The sequence below is a fragment of the Anneissia japonica genome, unplaced genomic scaffold (assembly GCF_011630105.1).
Source record: "Anneissia japonica isolate Jap-2015-1 unplaced genomic scaffold, ASM1163010v1 scaffold287715_len1027211_cov185, whole genome shotgun sequence".
NCBI classification, from domain to species: domain Eukaryota; kingdom Metazoa; phylum Echinodermata; class Crinoidea; order Comatulida; family Comatulidae; genus Anneissia; species Anneissia japonica.
The window spans coordinates 27892-53560 of record NW_022724789.1 but is presented as its reverse complement, the minus strand read 5'-3'; the positions used below and the strand labels follow the sequence as shown (position 1 = coordinate 53560).

The 25669-nt window shown below is 34.4% G+C and overlaps 3 protein-coding genes across 3 annotated transcripts in view; all 3 read left to right on the top strand.

Annotated features, from left to right (window-relative positions):
• LOC117112587 (toll-like receptor 13) overlaps positions 1 to 978 on the top strand; it is an 8470-nt gene extending 7492 nt beyond the window's left edge. Inside the window, exon 2 of the mRNA XM_033255685.1 lies at positions 285 to 978. Coding sequence (XP_033111576.1) covers positions 285 to 828 — 544 coding nt within the window. The 3' untranslated portion in view covers positions 829 to 978. The remainder of the gene's footprint in view (positions 1 to 284) is intronic.
• A 12053-nt stretch (positions 979 to 13031) lies between these two features.
• On the top strand, positions 13032 to 16964 carry LOC117112575 (platelet glycoprotein Ib alpha chain-like). Its single transcript, XM_033255673.1, has 2 exons — positions 13032 to 13941; positions 16466 to 16964. Exons 1-2 carry the CDS (start codon positions 13032 to 13034, stop codon positions 16852 to 16854), a joined length of 1299 nt encoding a protein of 432 aa, XP_033111564.1. The 3' UTR covers positions 16855 to 16964.
• Positions 16965 to 21861: 4897 nt separating this feature from the next.
• LOC117112574 (reticulon-4 receptor-like) lies at positions 21862 to 22869 on the top strand. Its single transcript, XM_033255672.1, has one exon. It carries the CDS (start codon positions 21862 to 21864, stop codon positions 22867 to 22869), a length of 1008 nt encoding a protein of 335 aa, XP_033111563.1.
• Positions 22870 to 25669: the final 2800 nt, after the last annotated feature.

Sequence of the window (25669 nt, the reverse complement as noted above, 5' to 3'; positions counted from 1 at the left end):
ATGGTTGCCAAGGATTCAATGCTCTAGCTTTTACGTATGTTCTCAAAAATGATACAGAAATATTTAGATATTGACTGATTTATAGACATTTTGCTATGTAAAAACATTACCAACTAATTAATTGAGGATTCTGTACTGGAAAGATATTATCAGGACAAACGTTTGTTTGTTTTAATTTTCAAATTAAAGCTAATAACTTACTTAAACATATTGCCTAAAATATAAGCAATTCAAATAATGAATTTATTATCTCAAATAAGGAAACAAAACCCTTTTCTTCATAGATACTGGAATCAGCGGCGGCTTCTCAGAAAACAATACGAGAGGTTACAAAACGAGGGTCCGCCACCAATTGACGGCGTACAGGTTCGATATGACGCGTTTGTCTCCTACAACAGCAAAGACGTTGATTGGGTACTTAAGTCAGCCCTACCGATACTGGAAGGTCCCGAGTTCAAATTTCGTCTTTGCGTTGACTTCAGGGATTTTGTAGTTGGGGGAGCGATTGCTGACAATATTTCTGATGCTATTAAATATAGTCGCAAAATGTTGATAGTTGTCACCAAAAACTTTGCTAAAAGTGAATGGTGTTACTTTGAAATGGAAATGGCCCGAACACGTATGTTTGACCATCACGAGGACATTTTAGTAGTTGTAATATTAGAGCATGTGGCGAGTAGAAATATGCCGACATTGCTTCAGAAGATCTTGAGAAAGAAGACCTACATCGAATGGACAGAAAATCCAGATGGTCAGAAGGTGTTCTGGACACGCTTAGCAGCAGCTTTGAATATTCCGAATGCTCACCACGATCGTCTATTAAATTGAGATGTGCTAAAATCCAGAAAACACTGTGTAAATATTTTTGAATGCTATTAGCCATACTTAAGCTTCTGTTAAGTCTTTTTCAAAAAAATATTTTGCCTCATTTTCACTTTCGCCTAGTTGCGTATCTAGTGGTGATCGGCAGGGGCGGATTTGGGGGGGGGCGGCCCGGCCCCGGCCCCCCCCCCTTTTGGGAGGTAAAAAAAAGAAAAAAAGAAGAAAAAAAGAGAGAAAAAGAAAAAAATGATAGCCCAGAATGCCTTAAATGTTATGTTCGGGCGTCTAGAACACAAAAATTTCGCGGGGCCATGCCCCGGACCCCCTACGACAGTGTTGTCTCAATCGGCCCAACTTTCGGCCCCCCTTCCGGCTCCCCCTTTTGGACATTTCTGGATCCGCCCCTGATCGGCCCCCATTTGCTTCCCCATTTCAAGTCTCATACGCCACTGCTACAAAGTAAGACTAGGGATGCTCCCCATCGAGCAGGAAATGTTGCACAAATACGCCGGTTTGCTAACTCAGTATCCATTGACCAGCAAAATAATAATGCCAGAGCCTTGCATATTATCCGGGTTGTGATGGACGCTATATAAATTCTGATTCTAAAATTTTAAAAATTATGTCTATTCAATTTATTGTTTAAGCTCTATAACTCAAAACATACATTAAAGGCTCAGCAGAATGTTTAAGAAAATGAGGGAGTAGAGCTCCAAAATTTATATTTAAAAAAATATGAACCACAATTAATTACCATAATTGGTAAGTTTTTTCTGAACTCGGTATTGAAGTAAGTGTATCGTAGTTGGTCCACATAGAGAAATTGTGTTATCTCTCAAATAGCGACGGACTTGGTTCATTTAGATAGTGCTCTATTAAATGGGGGCCCTCTGGTGAAAGGGGATCATTGGCTTTTCGATTCAGTTTGTGGGTTATTGGAGAATATTCGATACCATTTTTGAGCACTTCAGACCCTTATTTATAAAATGCAATTTAATCATTTTATATACTTTTCAATATTGTTAATTATAGTATCTCAAGTTTTAAAACATGTGTAAATTACTGGATTTGGCTTTGCAACGTTTGACGACTGTAGTGCAAACAAATATTAACCAATCATCTGTAAAAATTTAATTTTATTTTTAAAAAATCAATAATTTCCACATAAATCAGAGTGTGTCCCATTTTTAATATTTCAATTCTGCTTACATATACACACATGAAGACGACTGATCTTATGGAACCGATTACCAGTCAAGTCAAAAGAATTTTTTTTAAATTGAAGGTCAAATAATAATAGTATTTTATTATATTAGTATTATATATATTACAGTAGTATATATATATATATATTTATTTATGTAAAATATTCATTTTTCTAGCACATTATTGCCTGTATGAATCAATTTAATTATTTACTCTTTATTCCAGTTCCAAGTCGGCAGCCAACTTTGTCCACGATTGAGAGAGCTCGTCTTGGCGCTGCTACTCTCTAAATGAAAGTAAGGCTTGGCCTAGCGGACGCGTATTTTTTTTTTTTTTTTTTTTTTTGGTGGGGGGGGGGGGAGAGGGACCTATACAAGAACCTTGAATATTTCATTCATAAATAATTGTTTCATGTTAAAATAAACAGTGGGAATGTTGTATAGTGACGCATTGTGCAGCATCGGTCATCATAAAGCTAGTCTAGTGTAGACCACTCGCCATTGATTTCACAGTTATCAGGAAGACAATATTTGTCTACTTGAATCCTAGCCCGGGTACAAAATCATGCGTAGTTATTTTATACATTTCCGACGTGAAAGGGGGGGGGGGGGGGGGGGGGGTGTGGGGTTCCTACAATTAGCCTAATTGAGGGGATGTACTCTAAACTAATTAAGAATATATATATAGGCCTATATATATATATATAATATATATATAAATATATTTAGGAAGTTCAGATCTGCTTTAGCTTTCATTAGTTTCTTTAGAAGTTTCTCAAACCTTCTACAATCATTTTTGCTCACATCACTATGTTGACTCAAATCTTGAATAATATAGCCATACGACCGGAGAAAAATCAAATTTATAACAAATTTGCAAGCAATAAACCAAGGTTTTAATGAATAAGTATTAGACATGTTTCAATTGTATCTCACAGTCATCTTCAGTACACTAAAACCTATAGAATTCCACATACATTTATATACAATGAATTAATTAGTGGTGTGACCATCTCTAATCAATTACGCAATTAATATTGATGAACTTGGAGAATGAATACAGCAGAATAGATTGAATTGAAAGTGGTGTGATATAGCTCTGGTGTAAGTGGACAATGATGTGATTAATATTCATGAAGCTGAGATTAAAAATGGAAGAAACCATTATTGGAGGTAATGGTAAAAACCCTTATTAACAGGGAAGTGCAATGTTGTAGTGTTGTACCTGCTTGTTCAAAGATAGATTCTCCCATTTAATGTGCAGGGCCTCTTTGAGTTTTAGTTGATATCCATTATTGGCCTGATAAATTATTATAGAATTAGCATTATTACTATTAGATTTACATTTATGATTTTTTGTTAAGTGTTTGTATATATGTGAGTTTTTATCAGATATCAGGTGATCTTTGATGTTGTAGTGTTGTACCTGCTTGTTCAAAGATAGATTCTCCCATTTAATGTGCAGGGCCTCTTTGAGTTTTAGTTGATATCCATTATTGGCCTGATAAATTATTATAGAATTAGCATTATTACTATTAGATTTACATTTATGATTTTTTGTTAAGTGTTTGTATATATGTGAGTTTTTATCAGATATCAGGTGATCTTTGATCCTTATGGATAAGTGGCGAGACGTTTCACCAATGTAGGTGGCATTACAGCCCCCACAACTGAATTTATACACCACATTGGATCTAAGAGCACCTGGTATAGTATCTTTATTGTTGAAAAAACTTCCTACTTTGCTGGTGCTGAACGCTAGATTGATTTTTAAACCATTACAATATTTATTTGTTAGTTGTGTTAGTTTTTCCTTAGTTATTTTAATGTGTGACCAATAAAAGGAAGTCTAAAATAACACACTTTGTCTAAGGATGACGATTCATCTGTAACCACATTTTTGTTTTTTCTGTCTACAAATTGTTTGATTAACCTGTCTATTAGTTTTGCAGGGTAATAAATCCTAAGTAAAATGTTTTTAAAGCTGTTAAAGTTCTCGTGTATTCCATTCCATGTGTTGTTGATTTTATATATTCTGTCCAACAAAGTATTAATTAGTCTTAGTTTATAACTTTCTGGGCAAAAACTAAAATATCCCATCATCTGACCAGTAAATGTTTGTTTCCTGTATGTTGACGTTTTAATGTCTCCATTTTCAAGTTTCTGAATTAGCACGTCAAGAAAGCTGATATAGTTGTCATTCTCCTTTTCCATTGTAAATCTTATGTTCTTATGTCTCGTATTTAAAAAATCAAAGAAATGCATGGCGTCTTATTCATTATCAAAAATACAAAAAGTGTCATCAACATATCTGGTGAAAAAACAATGTTAGGGCAATCACTTTGGTTCAGCCAAATTTGTTCGTTATGTCCCAAAAACAAATTGGCTAAGATTGGTGCAAGTGGCGAGCCCATGCTAATTCCATCTATTTGTTGAAAAAATTCTCCATTGTATAAGAAGTGATTTTCAGACGTAGAAAACAGTTTCTTCAAATCGTTTTCTGTGATTTTACATTTTTTGTTATTTTTGATTATGTATTCCACAGCTAAGTCAATTGATTCTTGCAGTGGGATGTTTGTAAAAAGGCTTTCAACATCAAAGGACACCATGTATTTTTGATGTAGTTTCCAATTTTTGATGGTATTGACAAAGGCGAATGTGTCACGAACAGTATGTTCTGAGGGAATGTAATGGTTGGATTAGTTGGCTTAAGTATTTGGCGAGTGTGCAATGTTGTAGTGTTGTACCTGCTTGTTCAAAGATAGATTCTCCCATTTAATGTGCAGGGCCTCTTTGAGTTTTAGTTGATATCCATTATTGGCCTGATAAATTATTATAGAATTAGCATTATTACTATTAGATTTACATTTATGATTTTTTGCTAAGTGTTTGTATAAATGTGAGTTTTTATCAGATATCAGGTGATCTTTGATCCTTATGGATAAGTGGCGAGACGTTTCACCAATGTAGGTGGCATTACAGCCCCCAGAACTGAATTCATATACCACATGGGATCTAAGAGCACCTGGTATAGTATCTTTATTGTTGAAAAAACTTCCAACTTTGCTGGTGCTGAACGCTAGATTGATTTTTAAACCATTACAATATTTATTTGTTAGTTGTGTTAGTTTTTACTTAGTTATTTTGATGTGTGACCAATAAAAGGAAGTTTAAAATAACACACTTTGTCTAAGGATGACGATTCATCTGTAACCACATTTTTGTTTTTTCTGTCTACAAATTGTTTGATTAACCTGTGTATTAGTATTGCAGGGTAATAATTCCTAAGTAAAATGATTTTAAAGCTGTTAAAGTCCTCGTGTATTCCATTCCATGTGTTGTTGATTTTATATATTCTGTCCAACAAAGTATTAATTAGTCTAAAATTAGTTTAAAACTTTCTGGGCAAAAACTAAAATATCCCATCATCTGACCAGTAAATGTTTGTTTCCTGTATGTTGACTTTTTAATGTCTCCATTTTCAAGTTTCTGAATCAGCACGTCAAGAAAGCTGATATAGTTGTCATTCTACTTTTCCATTGTAAATCTTATGTTCTTATGTCTCGTATTTAAAAAATCAAAGAAATGCATGGCGTCTTCTTCATTATCAAAAATACAAAAAGTGTCATCAACATATCTGGTGTAAAAAACAAATCACTTTGGTTCAGCCAAATTTGTTCGTTATGTCCCAAAAACAAATTGGCTAAGATTGGTGCAAGTGGCGAGCCCATGCTAATTCCATCTATTTGTTGAAAAAATTCTCCATTGTATAAGAAGTGATTTTCAGACGTAGAAAACAGTTTCTTCAAATCGTTTTCTGTGATTTTACATTTTTTGTTATTTTTGATGATGTATTCCACAGCTAAGTCAATTGATTCTTGCAGTGGGATGTTTGTAAAAAGGCTTTCAACATCAAAGGACACCATGTATTTTTGATGTAGTTTCCAATTTTTGATGGTATTGACAAAGGTGAATGTGTCACGAACAATATGTTCTGAGGGAATGTAATGGTTGGATTAGTTGGCTTAAGTATTTGGCGAGTCTGTAGTTGTAGGTCCCGATGGATGAAATTATTGGTCTTATATTTGGTACTCCTTCTGTGAATGTTTTATGCATCTTTGGTAGTCCATAGATCCTTGTATAAATGTATATACTTGTTAAGAATTTTTACATGGCTTAAAGGTATTCTGATCACAAAGGTTACGCATCACTGCACAACTTACGTTATATTGCAACCTTTCACACAAACATGTAACCAATATTCTTTTGTTAAATTACTTTATACCTGGTTTGACATAGACAGATTCCTCGGTAGACCAGGTTCAGACCTAAAATGCTTAGCCCCAGTGAGGAGCTCTAGAAATACCCAACTGAATGATTGATCTTTATCGCTGATTGATTAATAGCAGCGTGACCACTCACAATTTTTGATATACCCAATGACTGGGTCGAAATTACCCAAGATTCAGCAAAAATTGCCCAAAATTACCCAAGCTTCCTGAAAATGCATTAAAAGTTAAAAAATACGTGTATTTCGCATGTATAGTTTCCCTTTTAGTTCAATTTATAAACCATTTTTTATATTGTAATTGATTGTGTTAATTATTAAAATTAATATTCATGAGGTGATGATACGAATAGAAAATATGCCCTCAGTCGGCCAGTGTTATCAGTAGATCAGTGATCAAGTTTTATTATGTAATGCATTAATTAGGTAAGATCAATGGCAACACAAATCACAATTCTGTACCCATGCAATTAGCAATTAACAGTCAATTAGCAATGTTATGTGCACTTCGTTGAGTTTTGCTTACTTGAATGGACTGAAATATACTTTGTTACTTCTTAATTCTTCGTCTATGACAACCTCTATGACAAAAATATTTAATTTTCTTAGAAAAAATAAAATACCCAAGGATTTGAACGGAATACCCAAGAACCCAAGACCAAGTCAAAATACCCAAGATCTTGGGTAAATACCCAAGCAGTGGTCACGCTGATTAATAGATCATTTTTGTATGGGCGGTCGTTAGGGCCAATATACTCTACTACGTTTGTTATACTGCCCTCATCGGAGCTTTCATGATTACGAGGCCTTGTTTATGTTTAGAGGGCCCTTGATACAACGACATTGATCCAACGATCCAAATCAAAGTATTTCATCTAGATTTTATCAGTGAGGGATGAATTTAATGAACTCAAGAGAGCAGAATATCATCAACTGGTGGTAGTATATGCGCTGCGCCATGGGAACGTTACCCATTGTTAAAATTTAGTACCGGATTCTCCTTGTTCCAAACTAGACTGAGATGAAAGTATCAACCCACCAAAAACACCATCTTTTGGCAGTGACATACAAACTGTTGGTCCTAATTGCAAAATGGTATGATTGCACGTTAAAGAACGTAGTACGCTTTCGGAAACGAAAAGGGTATTGGTGGTGTACACGCGTGGGCCCGTTTAACTGTAAATGAAAATTATCAAAAGTGAGTGTTCGTAAATATTTTGGCCAGTCAATCTTGCAAACGTGAACGTAAAAAAGACCAGAAACAAGAAACACATTGGGATGCTCTAAAAAGGCCAAGCATGTTGGCACGGAGGAGCAACACAACAGACCAATTAAGTGCATGTGTTGCCAATGACAGGACATTTCAGAACAAACCTAAAGAGAAATGGCAAATGCAAAAAAAGAAACAAAACTACAAAATATTAAAGCTGGAGCAGCATAATATGCTGACAACCACGATTCTTAAGAGTCCTATTGAAGTAAAGCATAAGGTCAGACAGTAAACGTAAACACAAACAAAGCAATTTAACCTCTAGCATAATGTGCGAATGGAGCGGAATACACGGTAAGAAAACACTAAAAAGGGTATCTATTAAATATCAGTATAGGCCTTATTCGGAAAGGCCAACTACTTTCGTTATCATAATTATATATGTGCAAGATGAAGTATATGTTTTGAAATAGATACTGTAATGATAAGTGTCATCCAGAGTAAGTAACAACAGAAGTAGACAAATAAATTATATGGAAAATATTGAGCAGCATATAATGTATGCATCATTAGAAACCAGCACTTGAGCAGCATGTGCTGACTTCCAGTCTACGTTTTGTCTTAAATAGTAAGCAGCAAGGCAGCCCTACGCTGGTCCTTCATTGTGATGGGTTTTTTTTTCAGAGTTTACAAGCAGATTGAGGCAGCTATTCTGAACCTTCACCGTAATCTTAAAACTCCGGAGTTTACGAGCAACTTGAGCCAGCAATTTGCTGAACCTTTATCACATCAGCAATTTGCTAAACCTTCATCATGACAAAAACAATGAAAGATATTAGCATCAAGTGAAGTGAAAAGTTGTCTTAGTGATGTATGCATCATTAGAAACCAGCTCTAGAGCAACATGTGCTGACTTTCAGTCTGCATTTAGTCTTCTAATACTTATTGTTCAAAATGCAGAGGAAAATTCGAAAGGTGGGGGTGGAGGCAACATGTGCTGGCACCTGTACAAAGTAGGAAGCACAGTCACACGTTAAACGACTAGTTAAGAATCATGCAACTTAAGCTCCCATCATGCGTTCAAGATACCGACGAGCCAACACCCTGTTCATGATGGTGTATTAGATTAGATGGTGTATCGTCCAATCATGCAAGTCAGTGGCACGTCCTACTCTGAAAATATGGGTGTTGAGCCGCTTTGAGTCCAGGTTGGCGTAATGAGCTGCCTGATTTAAAACTGAGAGCACCACTTCCCTGCGCGCTTGGGTTTCATTTTGAAGCAGAAATAAGTGTCCTGGATTCCAGGGTCGTATGGACGTATTAGTTTAGCGCTCTTGCTAGGCATATTGGGCTTCCAGGTTTATGGTGTACTGCAAATGGAGGCGGTGTGCGCATATAATGTTTCAGTGACTGAAGGTTTGTTTGCATCTTAACTGCGTATCCGTTGTCGTCCGAGAGCATAAGTGTATGTTGAGTAAACTTGGTAACTACTGTTTCCTTATAGCTCTAGGAATGCACAGGGCCGAAGCCACCGGTACGATTGGTCAGCTTTCAACCTGACCACTTTTTGGCAGACCACAAGTTAATTGATTAGGTTCTGAATAGGAAAAAGGCTAAATTCCACCAGTTTGTTTAGGTTCAACATATTCCCTCTTGACATCAATCAGGTACCTGCGGTGAACGGTAAATGATAATTTACATTATTTTCTTCTTTTTAGTATAAGATTTATAATAATTGATTAAGAAACTAGGAGGCATTCCTTTTCAGTTTAAATCCAGTGTTAGGGCTACCCACAGTGAGCTTGCAAAAATTCAAGACAAATGTTCCCTTATACACTTGCCTGGGACATTTCTTCACTAAATTGCTTCTGCCATAAAGAAAGAAAATTTCAACTGACAAGAAACAACTATATGCCTTTACCTGTATATATATATTTTAGTATGCAACATTATTTTCTATAAATAAATACAGTATCTCTTAAATACGTGTATTAATTGAAAGTGTACAGTAGTATTAGCAATATTATTTTTCGTTCATAGGTAGTTCATATATTTGTCAATATCAAAAGGCAAAATACGAAAATAACAACGATGTTATGAGTAACAATCTTTCTCTAGAATGAACCTGCCTGGTTTGAATTCAAAGTGTTTTTATTATTTTGCTCCATAGCCCTGATGGTAGTTTAAAATATATTTTTATTTAAAAAAAACATTTGTAAACTATTGTATTACATTACTACTGCAGAACATCATTAAAATGAAAGTTTTGCTGAATTCCTTTAAGACACTTTTTACCACTATTTTGTTTATTTTCCTTCTTTTCCCATTAACTGCCTAGCTAGATACCGCCATCGCTTGAGCACCTGCGAGGTTGGTCCAACGGGAGGCGCTATACAATTCGCAAATTATTATTATTATTATTATTATTATTATTATTATTATTATTATTATTATTATATATATATATATATATATATATTAATATTAGGAATACTTATGCTTTTGTCTCATTTTAACTAAAGCCCTGTCCAGACTATCACGTCATGATGACATCACACCATGACCATATATATTTGATAATTTGATAGTGTGGACAGACCTTTATGCCTACAAATTAAGCATTTACTTAGTGTCACGGTTAAAACCCATGTGCACTGCCGCGACTAAGTAGAGAGAGAGAGAGAGAGAGAGAGAGAGAGAGAGAGAGAGAGAGGGAGGGAGAGAGAGAGAGCGAGAGATTGTAGTCGCAGAAACTCCGAAATTGGAGGTTTGAATAATAGTTGGAAAACTCCGATTTCGGAGGTTTTGCGTATATTACGCAAAATTTATACAGGAGGCTTCCTGGCAAGACGGAACTGGCTATCATAAAAGGACCATGTAATTGAGAGCCCATTAGCACTTTGATGTGTTTCGTGTAAGAGTCCCTGGTGTATAAAATGATGTCTTGCATGTCATTCGGGTATATTGTAGAACAGTTAAAAGGCTTGGTGCTCACTAGGTTACCTACGTTTAGGCATAGGAACCAATTTTAGGGCTCTACGAAATGACAGTGTAAGAGTTTCTGATTTGCATAATATCTATTAGGTCATGGAGCTCAACCAACGTTATAATGTTGTTTTTATTTCCCTTGCCTTAATCCCTCGGGAATTCTAATAGGATATTAAATTATTTTAAGTGAGAAAAGTACAATGTCAAATTATTACTCAGGAAAGAACTGAACTGTGGTGAGGTTGCAAGCAAAACTAGCACTGAGGCTGGGGGACTGGGGGCCGCCAAGGGTCCCCGGCCAGAGTTCAGGGGCCGGAGGCCCCGGGAAAAGGTGCTATTTTTGCATTGTATAGACCGATTTTAATGATTACTCCTTGAAAAAAATACACGATGTATGCTGTGTAAAGTGGATATACCTATGCATATCGTGAACCTGTGGGTTTACGATAAATTTATTTTATTTATTACTTATTATATATTTTAATTAAGGAAGAACTATACAATACTTAAAGTAGACATGACAGTGTTCGAGATGTAAGTTATGAGTTTACACTACAATACAGTAGTACTCTGTACTGAGTATGATGGATTTATTTTTTTTATTTATTTAATATTTTATTATTAGTAGTATTATTACTTTTTTTAATTAACAAAGAACTACAATGTATGCTGTGGTAAAGATACAAAGTAGACATGCCAGTGCATATCGAGTTAAAACCTGTGGGTTTACACCACAATACATTAGTACTCTATACTGACTATACTTTGAATTTATTTTACTTTATTTATTTATTTTTATATTGATTTATTTATTTAATTAAAAGAAGTATATGATGTATGCTGTATAGGTGTAAGATACATAAAATAGACATGCCAATGCATATCGAGATAAAACCTTCTAGTTTACACCACAATACAGTACAGTAGTACTCTATACTGAGAATACGATGAATTTAGTTGTTTATTTATTTATTTATTTTTAGTTAAGGAAGAACTGTACGATTTACGCTGTAAAGGTATTTTTGAACTGTGAGCTATTTTGAAAGTTGGGACAGAAACTGGGACAGTGTCAGAGACCATAATTATAATATTATAAGTATACTGGTACCTTTGTGTTTTAGAATTATTTTGTTGAACCCATAGTAATAAACGTTCTATCCTATGATTGGTCGGATTATAGCACTCCCTGTAGCCAAAGCTTAGGAATATTTATTCCATAACAAAATTGCTACTGTAGATTGAATTACATTTTATTTCCTGCTTTAGTGTTGTTGCATGCAGTGGTTTTAGTATGTTTTTGTGCACTGAAGTTTTACCGGTGTATATTATGTTCATTAAACCATCACACAGTAACTAGCTTCCAGCAGGGAACGGTGAAATTACACTGTTCCCTGCTTCCAGGTAGTCGATTCACAATCGATCAACCGGTATAAGATACATGCCAGTGCATATCGAAATGTAACGTGTGCGTTTACAACAGAATACAGTAGTACATAGCCCTGCTCCTTAACTTATGGGTCGTGACTCAAATTTGAGTCGCCAAAACTTTTCTGAGGGTCGCAAAAAAAAAAAACAAACAAACAAACAAACAAAAACAAAAAACAAAACAAAAGAACTTTTGTGAAGTATATCTCGAAATATAGTGGAAAGTATTTCTGCATAACGACCAGTCCTACAAAGGACTCAACAGCTAGAAATCATTGTCAACCTAAAACCTAGAAACAACTCTCATGGTTCACTGTCGCCAATCTCTCCAAGGAAGATTATTAAAATTAGGCAGGAATATACACACATTAATAGGACGTACCAATTAATAAACAACATGTTTAAAATGATTAGTTGCTTTTTTGCTTTTTAAGTTCGTTTGAACATTTTTACGAATGGGTGGGGACTTACAAACTTTAAAAAAAAATTTATATTCGCCCTGTTAGCGTCGCTCAAGCCGACTGTACACTAGTAATAAATTGTCATTCTTGTAAAAATTTCAAAATCGTTTTTCTTCGCCATTATCATTTTCAAGATAAGATAAGATAAGATAAAAAAAAACTTCCTTTTTCGATTACGAATATCACTCTTTGGATTAAAATTTAAATTGTACAAACGTTAAAATTCTACTAAATACTAAGTTGTGAATATATTCATGAACCATTCAAAGCACTTATTAGCAGCATATTGCATTGATTTATAAGGAACAACGATCACATAAAAATAAGATGGTAAAATTCCCACATAAAAATAAGATGGTAAAACCTGCAATAATTTACATAGCTCCGCCTTTTTGAGCAGCATTGTAATGTACGACAGTCTCATTGAAAGAAGGTCGAGACAGTACATAACATGTATTTGTTTCCTTGTAAAATAGGAGTGAATTAGTACAGTACTTTTATTCGGATTCGTTGGAATTTGAATAGGCTAAGATCGCGTATTCAGTTTTAATATAACTGATTTCTATTTGAAGGTTCTAGAAGTACTCAACATGTTAAGTTTAATAATAATACTTGGATTATTTTACATAAAGATGTCTGCACCAACTTCGATGCTGACAAAAACTTGCCGCTACCCGTTAAACCCGTTGCAAATCAACGGAACACAGGCACCAAACACCACAGTCTGTCCAGACAGTTGCTATTGTGCATACTGCAGAATTTCTGACAAACATTCAGTGTCCTCTCGACATGAAGTTTACTGCAATAAGAGACCATATACTCATATTCCTTCAGCATCGATTCCGGTGGATGTAGGTGATTTATTCATGAACCAAAATTATATTGTTGGCATCAGCGGCGATAGCCTGGTGCACTTCACTCAGCTACAAACATTGTATTTGAATTACAATAGTTTATTATCATCTGAGATGGATGATCATATATTTGATAGCCAAGTTAACTTGAAATCTTTGCATCTGGATTACAATCGTGGATTAGTTAACATTCGCAAAAGTTGGTTTCTTAAGTTGGTATCCTTACAATCTATATACATTCAGCATTCGGTTGTTAAGACTCTCGAAAAGGGTTTGTTTGATAATTGTCTTCAACTTCAAACAATCTCTCTTACCGGAAATCAGATAGCTAAACTCCCTATCAATATATTTCACAACCTTCCATTTCTGAAAAATATTGATATTGAGTCGAATGACATCGGTTTACTCCCTTCATACCTATTTCTTGGATCACCGAACGTGACGCGGTTTTTCGTGCAAAAAAACAAGGTGACAACAATCAGTCAAAAAATTGGATTCCAGGAGTTGACCAAGTTGATTGCTCTTGGAATTGAGTACAATCCATTAGTTTGTGATTGTAACCTGGTATGGTTTCGTAACTGGATTAACCAAACCAAAGCAACACTTGTGGAACTCGAGCACGCTACATGTAAAAACAAGGATGGAATTAGTCTAGTTAGCTTTGATGCAAATTCTCTTAGATGCTATGGTATTGCGATAATTACCGTCATTAGTACCTGTAGTTCAGTAGTGTTCTTAGTAGTTGTATCTATAATCATATACACGTTCCGGTGGGATATCAGGTAAAATTTTGATGGACATCATTCTGTGTTTTACTGTGTCGGTGATGAATATACTCTCTTTTTAAAAAATCTAAAATACCCATAATAATTCAAAAAAATGTTAAGCTTACATTGCTTATCGTCACCAATGTCAGCGTATAACTTAAATAGGAATTAACATTTTCAGTGAGTTATGGTAGCAATAAAACAAAAAAATACAAAATAAAATTATAAAATAATAATAATTGAATTATATATGGATGATTTGCCTATCAAGGATTATTTTTTCATTATATAAAGCTTAAGATGAGCATTGTACTAGTACTATAAATAGAGAGAAAAAAAGATTTATTAAAAAGGATAAAAATTTGAACAGAAACATAGAAAGTAACTAAGGTGGGTGAAATCCACACAAAGGGAAAGAGAGGTAGGGACTGAGTCTTCAAAAAAAGGGGAGAAAAGGATTAAGTATTGTAACAAATAAAACATTCATAATTAAAAGAAAATGTTCAAAAGGATTCAAGTGAAGTTTTTCTTCTTCCTTGACGAAGTCCGTTGATATAATTTATATTTATTGTTAAAAATATCTAAAGCCAGAATTTCGTTTTTTTCGAATGAACACTTTGTATTTATATCTTTTTCGAATGTATATGAAATTTGTTTATTTCATCACGAAAGATAAAAAAATAAACATTTAATGAGATAAAGCTTGAAAAATTTTGATTTCCAGCCTGATTAACTAAAACTTTTAATCGCTTATCAGCCAATGTAAGCGATTATAAGAAGACAGGCAGTCTTTTATTATGCTTCTGTTGGAAAACGTGCCTATCAAATATCAATCTAATTAAGAAATTGAAGGTGGTCTTAAATTACGTAATAACTTAACACATTAAAATGTTAATTATTCCGTCAAGTGGTCAAGTTGCATCGTTTACATTATACCATGGAGGAAGAAAATAGCTATTTTCTTCCTCCATGATGATACCGTATTTAAAATTAAACTTTTGAGTCATTTAGCCCTCAGCCAACATGCATTATCTATCTAGGAAAAAGTCCACTAGCAAAATTCTTTCGACGGTTTGTTCGAGAGTACCATTGAGGCCCTTTAATAACTCATGCAATTGGCGAATAGGCTAAGTAATTTTATACAATTAGAAATGATCACTTTTTAATTGAATTAGCCTAAGCCATAGCACAACCAATCCACCCTAGTGAACACCATATTTCCGGCCCGATGTGAATATTTTAAAAATTAAATTAGTCCTGAGTAGGCCTACTATCCTCTGGCGTCTAGGGTTCGGGTAGAAATTACTAAATATTTTACTTTTACTCAATTAATCTGCAGTAAAATATCTGTAATTTGGAGGACGCAATATTTGTTACTCAGTTATGCTATCTGTAATTCTTATTCTATTGAAGATACTAGAGTTTTTCTTTTGTCGTGTTCTGCCCTTCATAATATCAGACTGGAAGAACTTGGAACATTTGAACTAGAGCTATATATATCACAATACTTTGTTGCACCAATTTATCAACTGATCAGAAATTAATGTATGTTCTTGGCTCATCTCTACTTGACTTTCCACAAAGAAATTGAAAAATAATTTGACAGATATTGTAAACCTTATGCTACAAAGGCAGGAAAAAGAGAAATGAAATAAAAAAGAAAATGAACATTTTAAACTTAGTCTTTATACATTGTATGACTTCACTTTAGTTAAAATTTCTTTTATTATATATATATGTAGGCCCCTATGTATGAATCGGGCCTAAGTGGGTGTGTATGTGTAGGTGTATTAAGTGTTATGTGTGTGTGTGTGGGGGGGGGGGGTGTTTGTGTGTATTGATATACATGTACGGATTTACCATGTACACTACGTATTAGGCCTATGTGTTTTTTTTTATGTTTATGCTCATGTGCATTAATTATGTATGTATACTTTTTCAGCAATAAGTTGTTTTTATTAGTTTAAGATGACACTGTACCATAATTTTGATTTGAACTGTGTTTTAATTTTATTTTAAGTATTCTGTTTACTTAGCGTTAGTATTTAAAAATAGAAACATGCAGTATTGAAACATAACTGAAACAAATTGATTTATTTTTTATTTTATTTATTTGAGCTTTATTAAACGAGGATAACCTGTGCAGCTCACCATTAATAGATGGATCTGATAAGGGGTCCCCAACAAAACAAATATAAAATACACATTTTAAAAACGTATAAGAAATATGAACTAATGAAATCCATACAAATAAAAATAATTCAGAAATCAGAACAACAGCAATAGCAATAATAAAAACAAGAAAATAATAATAAAAAAGTAGTAATAGATCATAAAAATTTTTAAAAAAATAATTATCATAAAAAAGTAAAAAAGATCACAATATAAATTCATATGTAACAATGATTACTTATATAATATTTTGAAAAATAGATGCTTTAAAAGTGTTTTTAATTGATTTATTATTTCGTCTTTGCGTTGACTTCAGGGATTTTGTAGTTGGGGGAGCGATTGCTGACAATATTTCTGATGCTATTAAATATAGTCGCAAAATGTTGATAGTTGTCACCAAAAACTTTGCTAAAAGTGAATGGTGTTACTTTGAAATGGAAATGGCCCGAACACGTATGTTTGACCATCACGAGGACATTTTAGTAGTTGTAATATTAGAGCATGTGGCGAGTAGAAATATGCCGACATTGCTTCAGAAGATCTTGAGAAAGAAGACCTACATCGAATGGACTGAAAATCCAGATGGTCAGAAGGTGTTCTGGACACGCTTGGCGGCGGCTTTGAATACTCCGAATGCTCACCACGACCGTCTATTAAATTGAGATGTGCTAAAATCCAGAAAACACTGTGCAAAGATTATTGAATGCTAACGATTTAGATTATGAAGTTGCTAGCAATAGAAAATTGTGGAAAATTTTATTTTGATTTTCAAAATAAGTTAAGTCTTTATATATATATATATATATATATATATATATATATATATATTTATAAGAAATAATTATGCTTCTGTTTAGATTAAGAATAATATTTTGTCTCATTTTCACTAAAGCCCTGTCCAGACTATCTAACTTTATTTGACAAAAACACGTGACATATGCCTAAATAACGCCATGATGACATCATATCATGACCATATAGCCTGTATAGAAGATTTTTGTCAAAGAAAATTTGATAATTTGATAGAATGGACAGAGATTTATGCCTACAAAGTAAGTTAAAATAGGCCTATTTAATGTTATTATTTAAGCATGATAGCTCAAAACATACATCAAAAGTCGTATATCTTTTAATAGGGTATGGAAATAAAGCTCTAGAATATAAATTTACAAAAACATGCATTACAATTTATTACCACCTCATTGGTAAAAATTTTCCGAGCTTTTCGAAAGAAGAGTGTTGTAATGATGGGTCCTCAAACAGAAGTAATTACTATTACTCAAACAGCGATGGAATGGGTTTCATTGAAATAAGGTAGCATTTTTAGGGTCAAGGGATCTCTGGCGTTTCGACACTGTGGGTTATTGGAAAATATTTTATTTTTTTGTTTTATTTTATTTCAATTACATCCAACAGCGGAATCACCCATTACAGGATGTCATAAACATACAATATATAAAACATAGTAAAATGCAAACAAAAACATACAAAGGAAGCAAATCGACAATATAGACAGTCCCTAGCTTAACTGAAAGAAGGCCTATGCTGAAATAGCAACTTTGGATTTAAACGTGGAAATACTGTTAAAAAATATGTCAATAGTGGTATCGTTACGTGTAATGGTATTATAGTTATAGGAGAGTCTGTGAATAAAACCCGGCTAAGGGGCACAGAAAATAAGTCAGTGTTACGTTAATTGGGTCTATGTATTTTTAACATAAATAAAGATAAAAGAGGGCAAGTAAAAAGCGAGTTAAAACATTTATAAAGGAAGATTATATCAAACGTGCCCCTTCTAGTGTGAAGTGGTGAGAGATGTAAAGGGGCCAATAACGTTGTTAGAATTAATAAAATACATACATTTGGATTGAACTCGTTCAATGCGATTTGATTGAGAAATACAAATAGAATTATAAATCGTAGATGAAAAGTCAAAAATGGGTCTAAGAAGAAAAATATAAAGATGAAGTTTGGTGCTACTATCGAGGTCTTTACAGTGCCGCCAAAACATGCCCAGCATCCTACTACCCTTGGATACAAAATAGTCAACATGTTTGTTAAAATTAAGCTTAGAATCAATGTAAATTCCAAGATCTTTTTGAACATTAACCTTCTCAATTAACAAACCATCAATGTTGTAATCAAAATTAACTAATAGTTTCTTAAGAGATAATAAAGAACCCGGACACTTAAGTGGATTGAGAGACATTTTCCAAGTAGAAGACCAATTATACAGCCTTTCCAGATCCTGTTGTAAAAGATGACAACCGTTTAAATAGGACTATAGGCCTATAAACCGTATTCCTTAGAGCCTACATGTAGAAATCAACCACAAAGTTAAATATAACAAAAAATGTAGAAACATTGCACCCGAAAAACACATTCAGTTCCTCTAATTCCTAGCTTTTGTTTTCCTTTTGTTAAAAATATGTCAGCGTAAAAATGTACACAATGATAGCTAGTTGTGTGCAGGTAAAATACGCAGACACCATTCAAATTGTAACTGATATAATTCGGATCTTTCAATTTTAAGGATTTTAATGCTCTATGGGAAATCCTCGCACACAAACAGACACATACATCTAATAATAACTTATCTTATAATGATTTTTTATATTTGCGGTTGAGATGTTATGACATTTAGAGGTAAAATTGGAAATCTTTATATTTGTAGGTGAATTGTTTTTACATTTGTGATTAAAGAGATTTTTACACTAAGTTGTGGGTTAAATTTTGTTACATTTGTGGTTATTTTTACATATTTACATAATGTGGTTGACATGTTATGACATTTGGGATTATTATGACATTTGTGGGTACAATATTTTTACATATGTGGTTGTTTTTACATTTGTGGTAGATTTTTACATTTGCGGGCTCTACATTCCCCACCCCAAGAGACAGCCTTAATACTGTAGGCGTACCCTATTCAGGGGACATCCCTATTAAAAGGAATTTTTTTGGCCCCGAAGGTGTCCCCCTATGATACGGATTCTATTGTAATTTCATTTATATTGACAACAGATGGGCATATTCTAGCTGGAATATGCATTTTCCTGCATTGTCAGGAGTTATGGCGATTAATCCATAAATGTATTTTGCATTGGGAATTATTGAAAATTTTATTTCATTTATAAATCAATTGAAATCAAAGAATACGTCCTCATTGAATGACTGACATGCTAAAATCCCTACTAAAGGGGAAATTTCACTTCACCTCACTAAAGAGGAAACCATTTTGGTCCCGAAGGTGTCCCCCTATAATAGGGCTACTACTGTAATTTCATTTATATTGTCAACAGATGGGTGTGTTCTAGCTGGGAATGCACTTTCCTACATTCTCGGGAGTGAGAATGCAGGAATAACTTAGTGAGTGATGAAAGGACTCATGACATCAAAAAGTCCATCATATAATTTGGAAAGCTCTTTTTTGAAAGGTAAAGTGGATGGGGGAATTCCTGAGTTTACATTTTTCTGAACACCCAGTGGTGGCAAAAGCGGGGGGAAGGGGAAGGTGGGGAGAGCTCCCTATGTCAGGGAGAATATCTACACTTAGTCGGGGAGAAAAAATTACAGTATATAGGCCTATGTATTTTCTACACATTAGTACAAATAAGACTTTGAAACCCCTAAATTTCATATTTTTTGGAGGGGCTTCGCTCTCTGGTCCTATTTCGAAAGAGTGACGGCCGTCCGTACTCACTATGCTCTCGTCGGGGACATCGAACCCCGTCGGGCAGATCTTGTGGCCAACCCTGTGAGCACCACCATGGTGTAGTGTGAAAATTTGTTCCTCTGCCTGAAATAACTCTTATATATGTAGTAAAATTCCTCATCATCAGATAACCATCATGGTCAAGATAAAGCTTCAACAAATTCCTCAAGATGTTTTTATCAGAAACTTTTAATAACACTTATTTCATGGCATAACATCATATTCGCTGTTCCCATTTATACGGTTTATTTCAACAATTTTAAGACATATACTTGACAGAGGTAGTCGAGGTTCAGGAAAAGCAACAAACTTTGATGTGGTAGAGAAATTTGGAGGGGATCAGGGCCCTCCACCGGAAAGCTTTTATTTTACAGATGCCGAAATGCGCTTTTTCTGCCTTTAGTCAATGAGATGGGGGTAGGTCTAATAGTAAATATTCCCAAAAGCAAGGATTTTTGGATGAAATTAAGGAACGCAGTACACTAGTTGTAAACGAGTAGGGTATTGGCGGTGGCGTACTGTCCATGCCCGATAACCACCACATTTACCGCTCTCGGGATAAGTTTTCGGACCGAATGAATTAAATCTACTCCCAGCTTTTATGTAGATATACACTGTAGTTTAAGTCCTGTATTTTTAGTACCTTCATAATTGGTGGAAAAATAATTTGACAAACAACAAAACATAAAATTCAATACAATTATGAGATGATAATTAGTATCAATCAGTAATTGAGGCCTGCCAAACTACCGTATTACTTCTGAATAATGTTCTTAAGTGCTAATAGGCCTACCGATAACGATGGCGATGATGACAATGTCAGTGATGACATTGTCAGTGATGACAATGTCAGTGATGACAATGTCAGTGATAATGATGTTTATGCTAGTGTTGATGATGATGAATAATGGAATGGTGTACTAAAACTCAGTGGTTAATATGTATGCATTCTAATCCCGGGGTCCTGGGTTCATTTCCAGTGTCAGCAGGACTTTCTTTACAACTAAAATGAAGATCCCTATAAGTCTCGTTAAGAGACTTGGTTTATAAGTCTTCCCTGTAATGGCGATGGCGATGTCGAAAAAGACGATAATTATGGTCATGATATTGATGTTGGTAATGATAATAATGGTTATGATAATAATATTAACATTAATACTAATATTATTAATTGTTAATATTATCAATTATGGAGTCTAATTGCGCTTACACACTTTTATCATATATCAAATAACAATGTCTAATGATAACAACGGCAAAATGAAAGCAAGCTTTTCAATTGTAAACTTAAAGATAAACACATAAAACATTGGCTTTAGCAATTTACATGTTAATTACCCATAATAATAGCGTGACTACAATAATGAAACAATAAGCGAAACAAGGAAGAACTGTATTCCAAATATTTATGCTGAAACAGATTTTACACTCAATCGTTCACTGGGGACCATACAGTGTTCATGATACTACCTTGTTTAAACTGATATTTTTTAGCACTTTTTTCAAATGTATTATATTGTTTGTGAATCCCAAAAATTTCGACGTGGTTCTAAGGATTAGTTTATATTACACTATTGCAACGGATTGAGCAACGAAATTATTATTTCTAACCTATTGCCATGATTCACCTGCCAATATCTGTGTGTTTAAAACTATGTTAAGAAATACTTCAGTCAATGTTTTTACACTGAACTTAACATTTGATGGATTTGGTTTTTCGATTTGAAGCAAAAAGATCGGAATGAATTAATGGGTAATAAGATCAAAATAAAATCATATTTAATGTGATTTATTTTGTGTCATACTGTAAAATTGGATAAAGAAAGCAGATTTTGCCATTGACATTTGACATTTGAAATTTAAGAAATATTACAAATTTATTATTACAAGTTTTACAACGGTTACCGGTATGCTATATTACGCTGTACTCGTATTGATAGTGACACCCAGCTGCATGTCAAGAAAGTGTTGGCCGTACAACCCGTTCAGGATAAACGGCACACAGACACCGAATACTACGATATGCCCAAAACAATGTAATTGTTACTATTGTCAGCGTAGTAACAACCAAAAAGGACCAGTCACAACAAAATGGATTGTTAAAAATGTTAACTGCAGACGTAATAGGTTCAAACGCATCCCAGCAGATATACCAATTGATGTTCAGGTGTTAGACCTCTTTAAAAATGACATCAGCAGACTGAAGTTTGGTGAACTTACCAATTTACGTGAACTCGAATTCTTAAATTTGGCAAATAATCAGTTAGAACATCTAAGTATAGATAATCATTTTTTTGATTGCCTCACTAAGTTAAACTCGTTATATCTTGATTCCAACCGTGCTCTTACGCATATACGAAGCGTTTGGTTTCAGAAACTAGTGGCGTTGAAATATCTTTACATTAGATATTCAGAAATCAAAACACTACAAAGTGGAATATTCAAAAATTGCGGAAACTTGACTGCAATATATTTGACTGGAAACCTGTTAGTCTCTCTGCCCTCTGATTTACTCCAAAACCATCCTTTTTTAAGCCGTGTTGATATGTCACGTAACAGTATTAATGGTTTAAATGATGACGTATTCCGTGGTTCATCAAAGATACGTCGTATATTTTTACAAGACAATAAGATAATAAGAATAAGTCGAAGTATGGGTCTACAGAATTTGACCAAATTAATTCAGATTGGAGTCTCACAAAACCCATTTGTCTGTGATTGTAACCTGGTATGGTTTCGTCACTGGATAAACCAAACCAATGCAACATTGGTAGAAATCAATAAAACTAAGTGCAGAAACATAAATGGAACAAGTTTAGTTAACTTTGATGCAGATTCGTTGATATGCAATGAGTATGACGTCATAACAACTGTCCTCATTGTAACATTTTGCTTAGCAGCTTTCCTAGCCATCCTCGGTACATTACTTTATGTTTTCCGGTGGGATATCAGGTATATATAATATGTAGAAAAAAAATTGCAAGCTATATTTAATTAATGCATGGAAAGAACGCAAACGCATTTATAGTACTTTTCCATTAAATAACTAATATCTCTATTCAAAATTACTTGATGCCAATGATTTTGTATCTACTGTTGGTACACAATTTTCTTTCCTTTACTTTTGTTTGACTAATTTACTTGTTTAAACTTTTGTCTTATTTTACAGTATTTTATTTAATTGTATCTCACCTAATATGTCTATATACTTAAACTGTAAACCATAATATTGTTATCAAGTTTATTATACTTTAAAAAAATTATATCAATAAAAAAAAAGAAATATATACATATAAAATATATAAAACTGTGGTAATAACTGTTAAAGTAATTAATAGGCCTAATTATTTAGGTATAATGATTGCGAAATCACTGATACAGTTTTCCTGTATCATAAAATTTATGGAAATATAAAAGCCTATAATCAGACAGATTATTATTAAACTATTAATAACATACTGTAAAAACAGAACTCAGATATAGAACATTACTTACTTCCTCAGTCCATTGTTGAACATACCCCTACTCTAAACCAGGGGTGGAACCAGCGGGGGGGGGGGCTACGGCCCCCGTCGGGGAGAGCTGCCCCCCACCCGTCGGGGAGAAAAAGAAAAAAATCGAATAAATGAGCCTCTGAAACCCCTAAATTGTCAAAATTTTCGGGGGCTTTGTCCCCTGGACCACTTTCGAAACCTTTTAAACGAAGCTCGACCATGCCCACTTTGCTTTCGTCGGGGAAATCTCACCCCTCGTCGGGGCATCGGCCCCCCGTCTGGGACCTTGGCCCCTACCCCGTCGGGCAAATCCTGGCGCGACCCCTGCTCTAAACTCTTCTACCTCTTTCTGTCTGATGTTTCTTTAAACCAATACTACCTGTATGTTTTCAAGTCGTCTCTCTACCTGTTTCTGTCCTCCTCTTCTATTACTTTATCTGGGTATTCATTCTGTTATAATTATTGTTTGCATTTTGTCATTCTTACTCATTGTGTAATGAAATTATTGTTTTTGGGAAAGTTTAATTCAAACAAAATAATTGATCAAAAACAAATCATATTTGAATAGGCCATGCGGCGGTGGTCTCTCCAAGGCGATTGACTTGAGAGATCCCGCTGATTGCGTCTACGACTGCAAATTTTCAAACGTTTGAAACTGGTCTGCCTTTTTGGGTGCATACTCGAGGGTCTTAGCGTGTGTCAGCAGTGGCGCAAGAAATTTGCCGACAAAGGGTCCGACAGGTTCGACGAAGGGGTCCGAGGCTAAGGTAAAATGAAGCCTCTGTCGACGGCTCGGAATTAACAACTCTCTTGTAGGGTTCAATGGAAGAGTTTTTATGCCTTATTATGACCCAAAATGTGATTTTAGATGACAAGGGATTATCAATCAAAATAACGTTATTTGCATAGGCAAATTTTTGTTTTTTTAAACTTTTGATCAGACTACTCAGTCGTGCGTCGGACGACAAGAGGGTTCAAGCCTGTCCGACGAAGGGGGAATTCTCCCTGCCATCCACGCTAGCGCCACCACTGGCGTATGTGCTTACGCGTGTTGGGGGGGGGGATGATTTTATTTAATAGCATAACATAGATTGATTGGAAAAATCTGAAATTTGTATAATTGTATTTTCAAAGGTTCAAGGTTCAATTTATTCATCATATAAATATTACATAAAGTTTCCTTTCTTGGGTCAAAAATACAGATAAAAGAACACCAAAAATAATTTTCCTCATAATACTAACTATATATATATATATATATATATATTATATATACATATATATAAAAGGCAAAATACTGAAAAACAACAATGCTGTGGGAAACAATGGCTGGATCTCAGTAGAGATACAAAATGATAAGCAACAACTAAAAAGTAAACGTAAGTAAACAGCCAGAAATAGAACCAGAGCTTTCAGACAACACTAGTTCTTCCTCAGTGGCGAGTGAGTGACGGTAGAAAAAGCTAGATGGTATAAAGTGAGAATTTCATGCAAGCATGATTGGAAACAATAGGCTGGGTGAGATTAGAATAAACAGTCTAAACAAGTAATCAGGAAGGCCAAAACTAAACTTTAGAGGCAAGCCTCAATAAATAAGCCAAATGATTTATCCAGAATAAATTGAAATGCCAATGGATTGGTTTAATTTAGTGTACTGGGAGAACGTTCCTAATATTGAGTCCAAATGGTGTGGTTGTTTTAAGTAAAAGTTCCCAGTGATTCTCTTTATCTTTGCGATTTTTGTCGCTCCAACTGGCATTATGGTCAATTGCCATCACTCTGAAATTTGAAATTGAATGACCAGCTAAATTGAAATGTTCGGCTACTGCTTGATCAAGCTTAGATGTTCTGATAGCTGATCTATGTTGTGTCATTCTCATACGGAGAGTGTTTTTTTGTTTCTCCGTCATATTGTTTACCACAAATATTACAATGTATGAGATAAATGACATTTTTGGTGAGGCAATTGACTGATTGCCTTATCCGAAATATGTGGTTTGTTTGGTTGCTCTTGAATGATCGTGTAGAATCAAGCAAGGAGCATGTTTTGCATGATGAACCACAAAGATGACTACCCAAATTACGGTTGTCGCAAGAGTTAGTTTGCCTCTTGAATTTAGATCGTACTAATATATCACGAAGGTTCGGCGGTCTGCGATAGGCTATGAACGGTGTATCCGGAAAAACAGACCTAAAACGTTCTGTGGTCTGTGGAATGGGCATATGTTTCTGAATTATAGCCCTTAGTGGTGGTAACCTAGGGTGATA

Bases quoted from the DNA above. Each gene is read 5' to 3' on its own strand.
- LOC117112574 (XM_033255672.1), top strand. From the start codon at position 21,862: ATGTCAAGAAAGTGTTGGCCGTACAACCCGTTCAGGATAAACGGCACA.
- LOC117112575 (XM_033255673.1), top strand. From the start codon at position 13,032: ATGTCTGCACCAACTTCGATGCTGACAAAAACTTGCCGCTACCCGTTA. The intron at 13,942-16,465 runs GTATTGCGATAA...ATGCTTTAAAAG, and splicing joins AAATTCTCTTAGATGCTATG to TGTTTTTAATTGATTTATTA.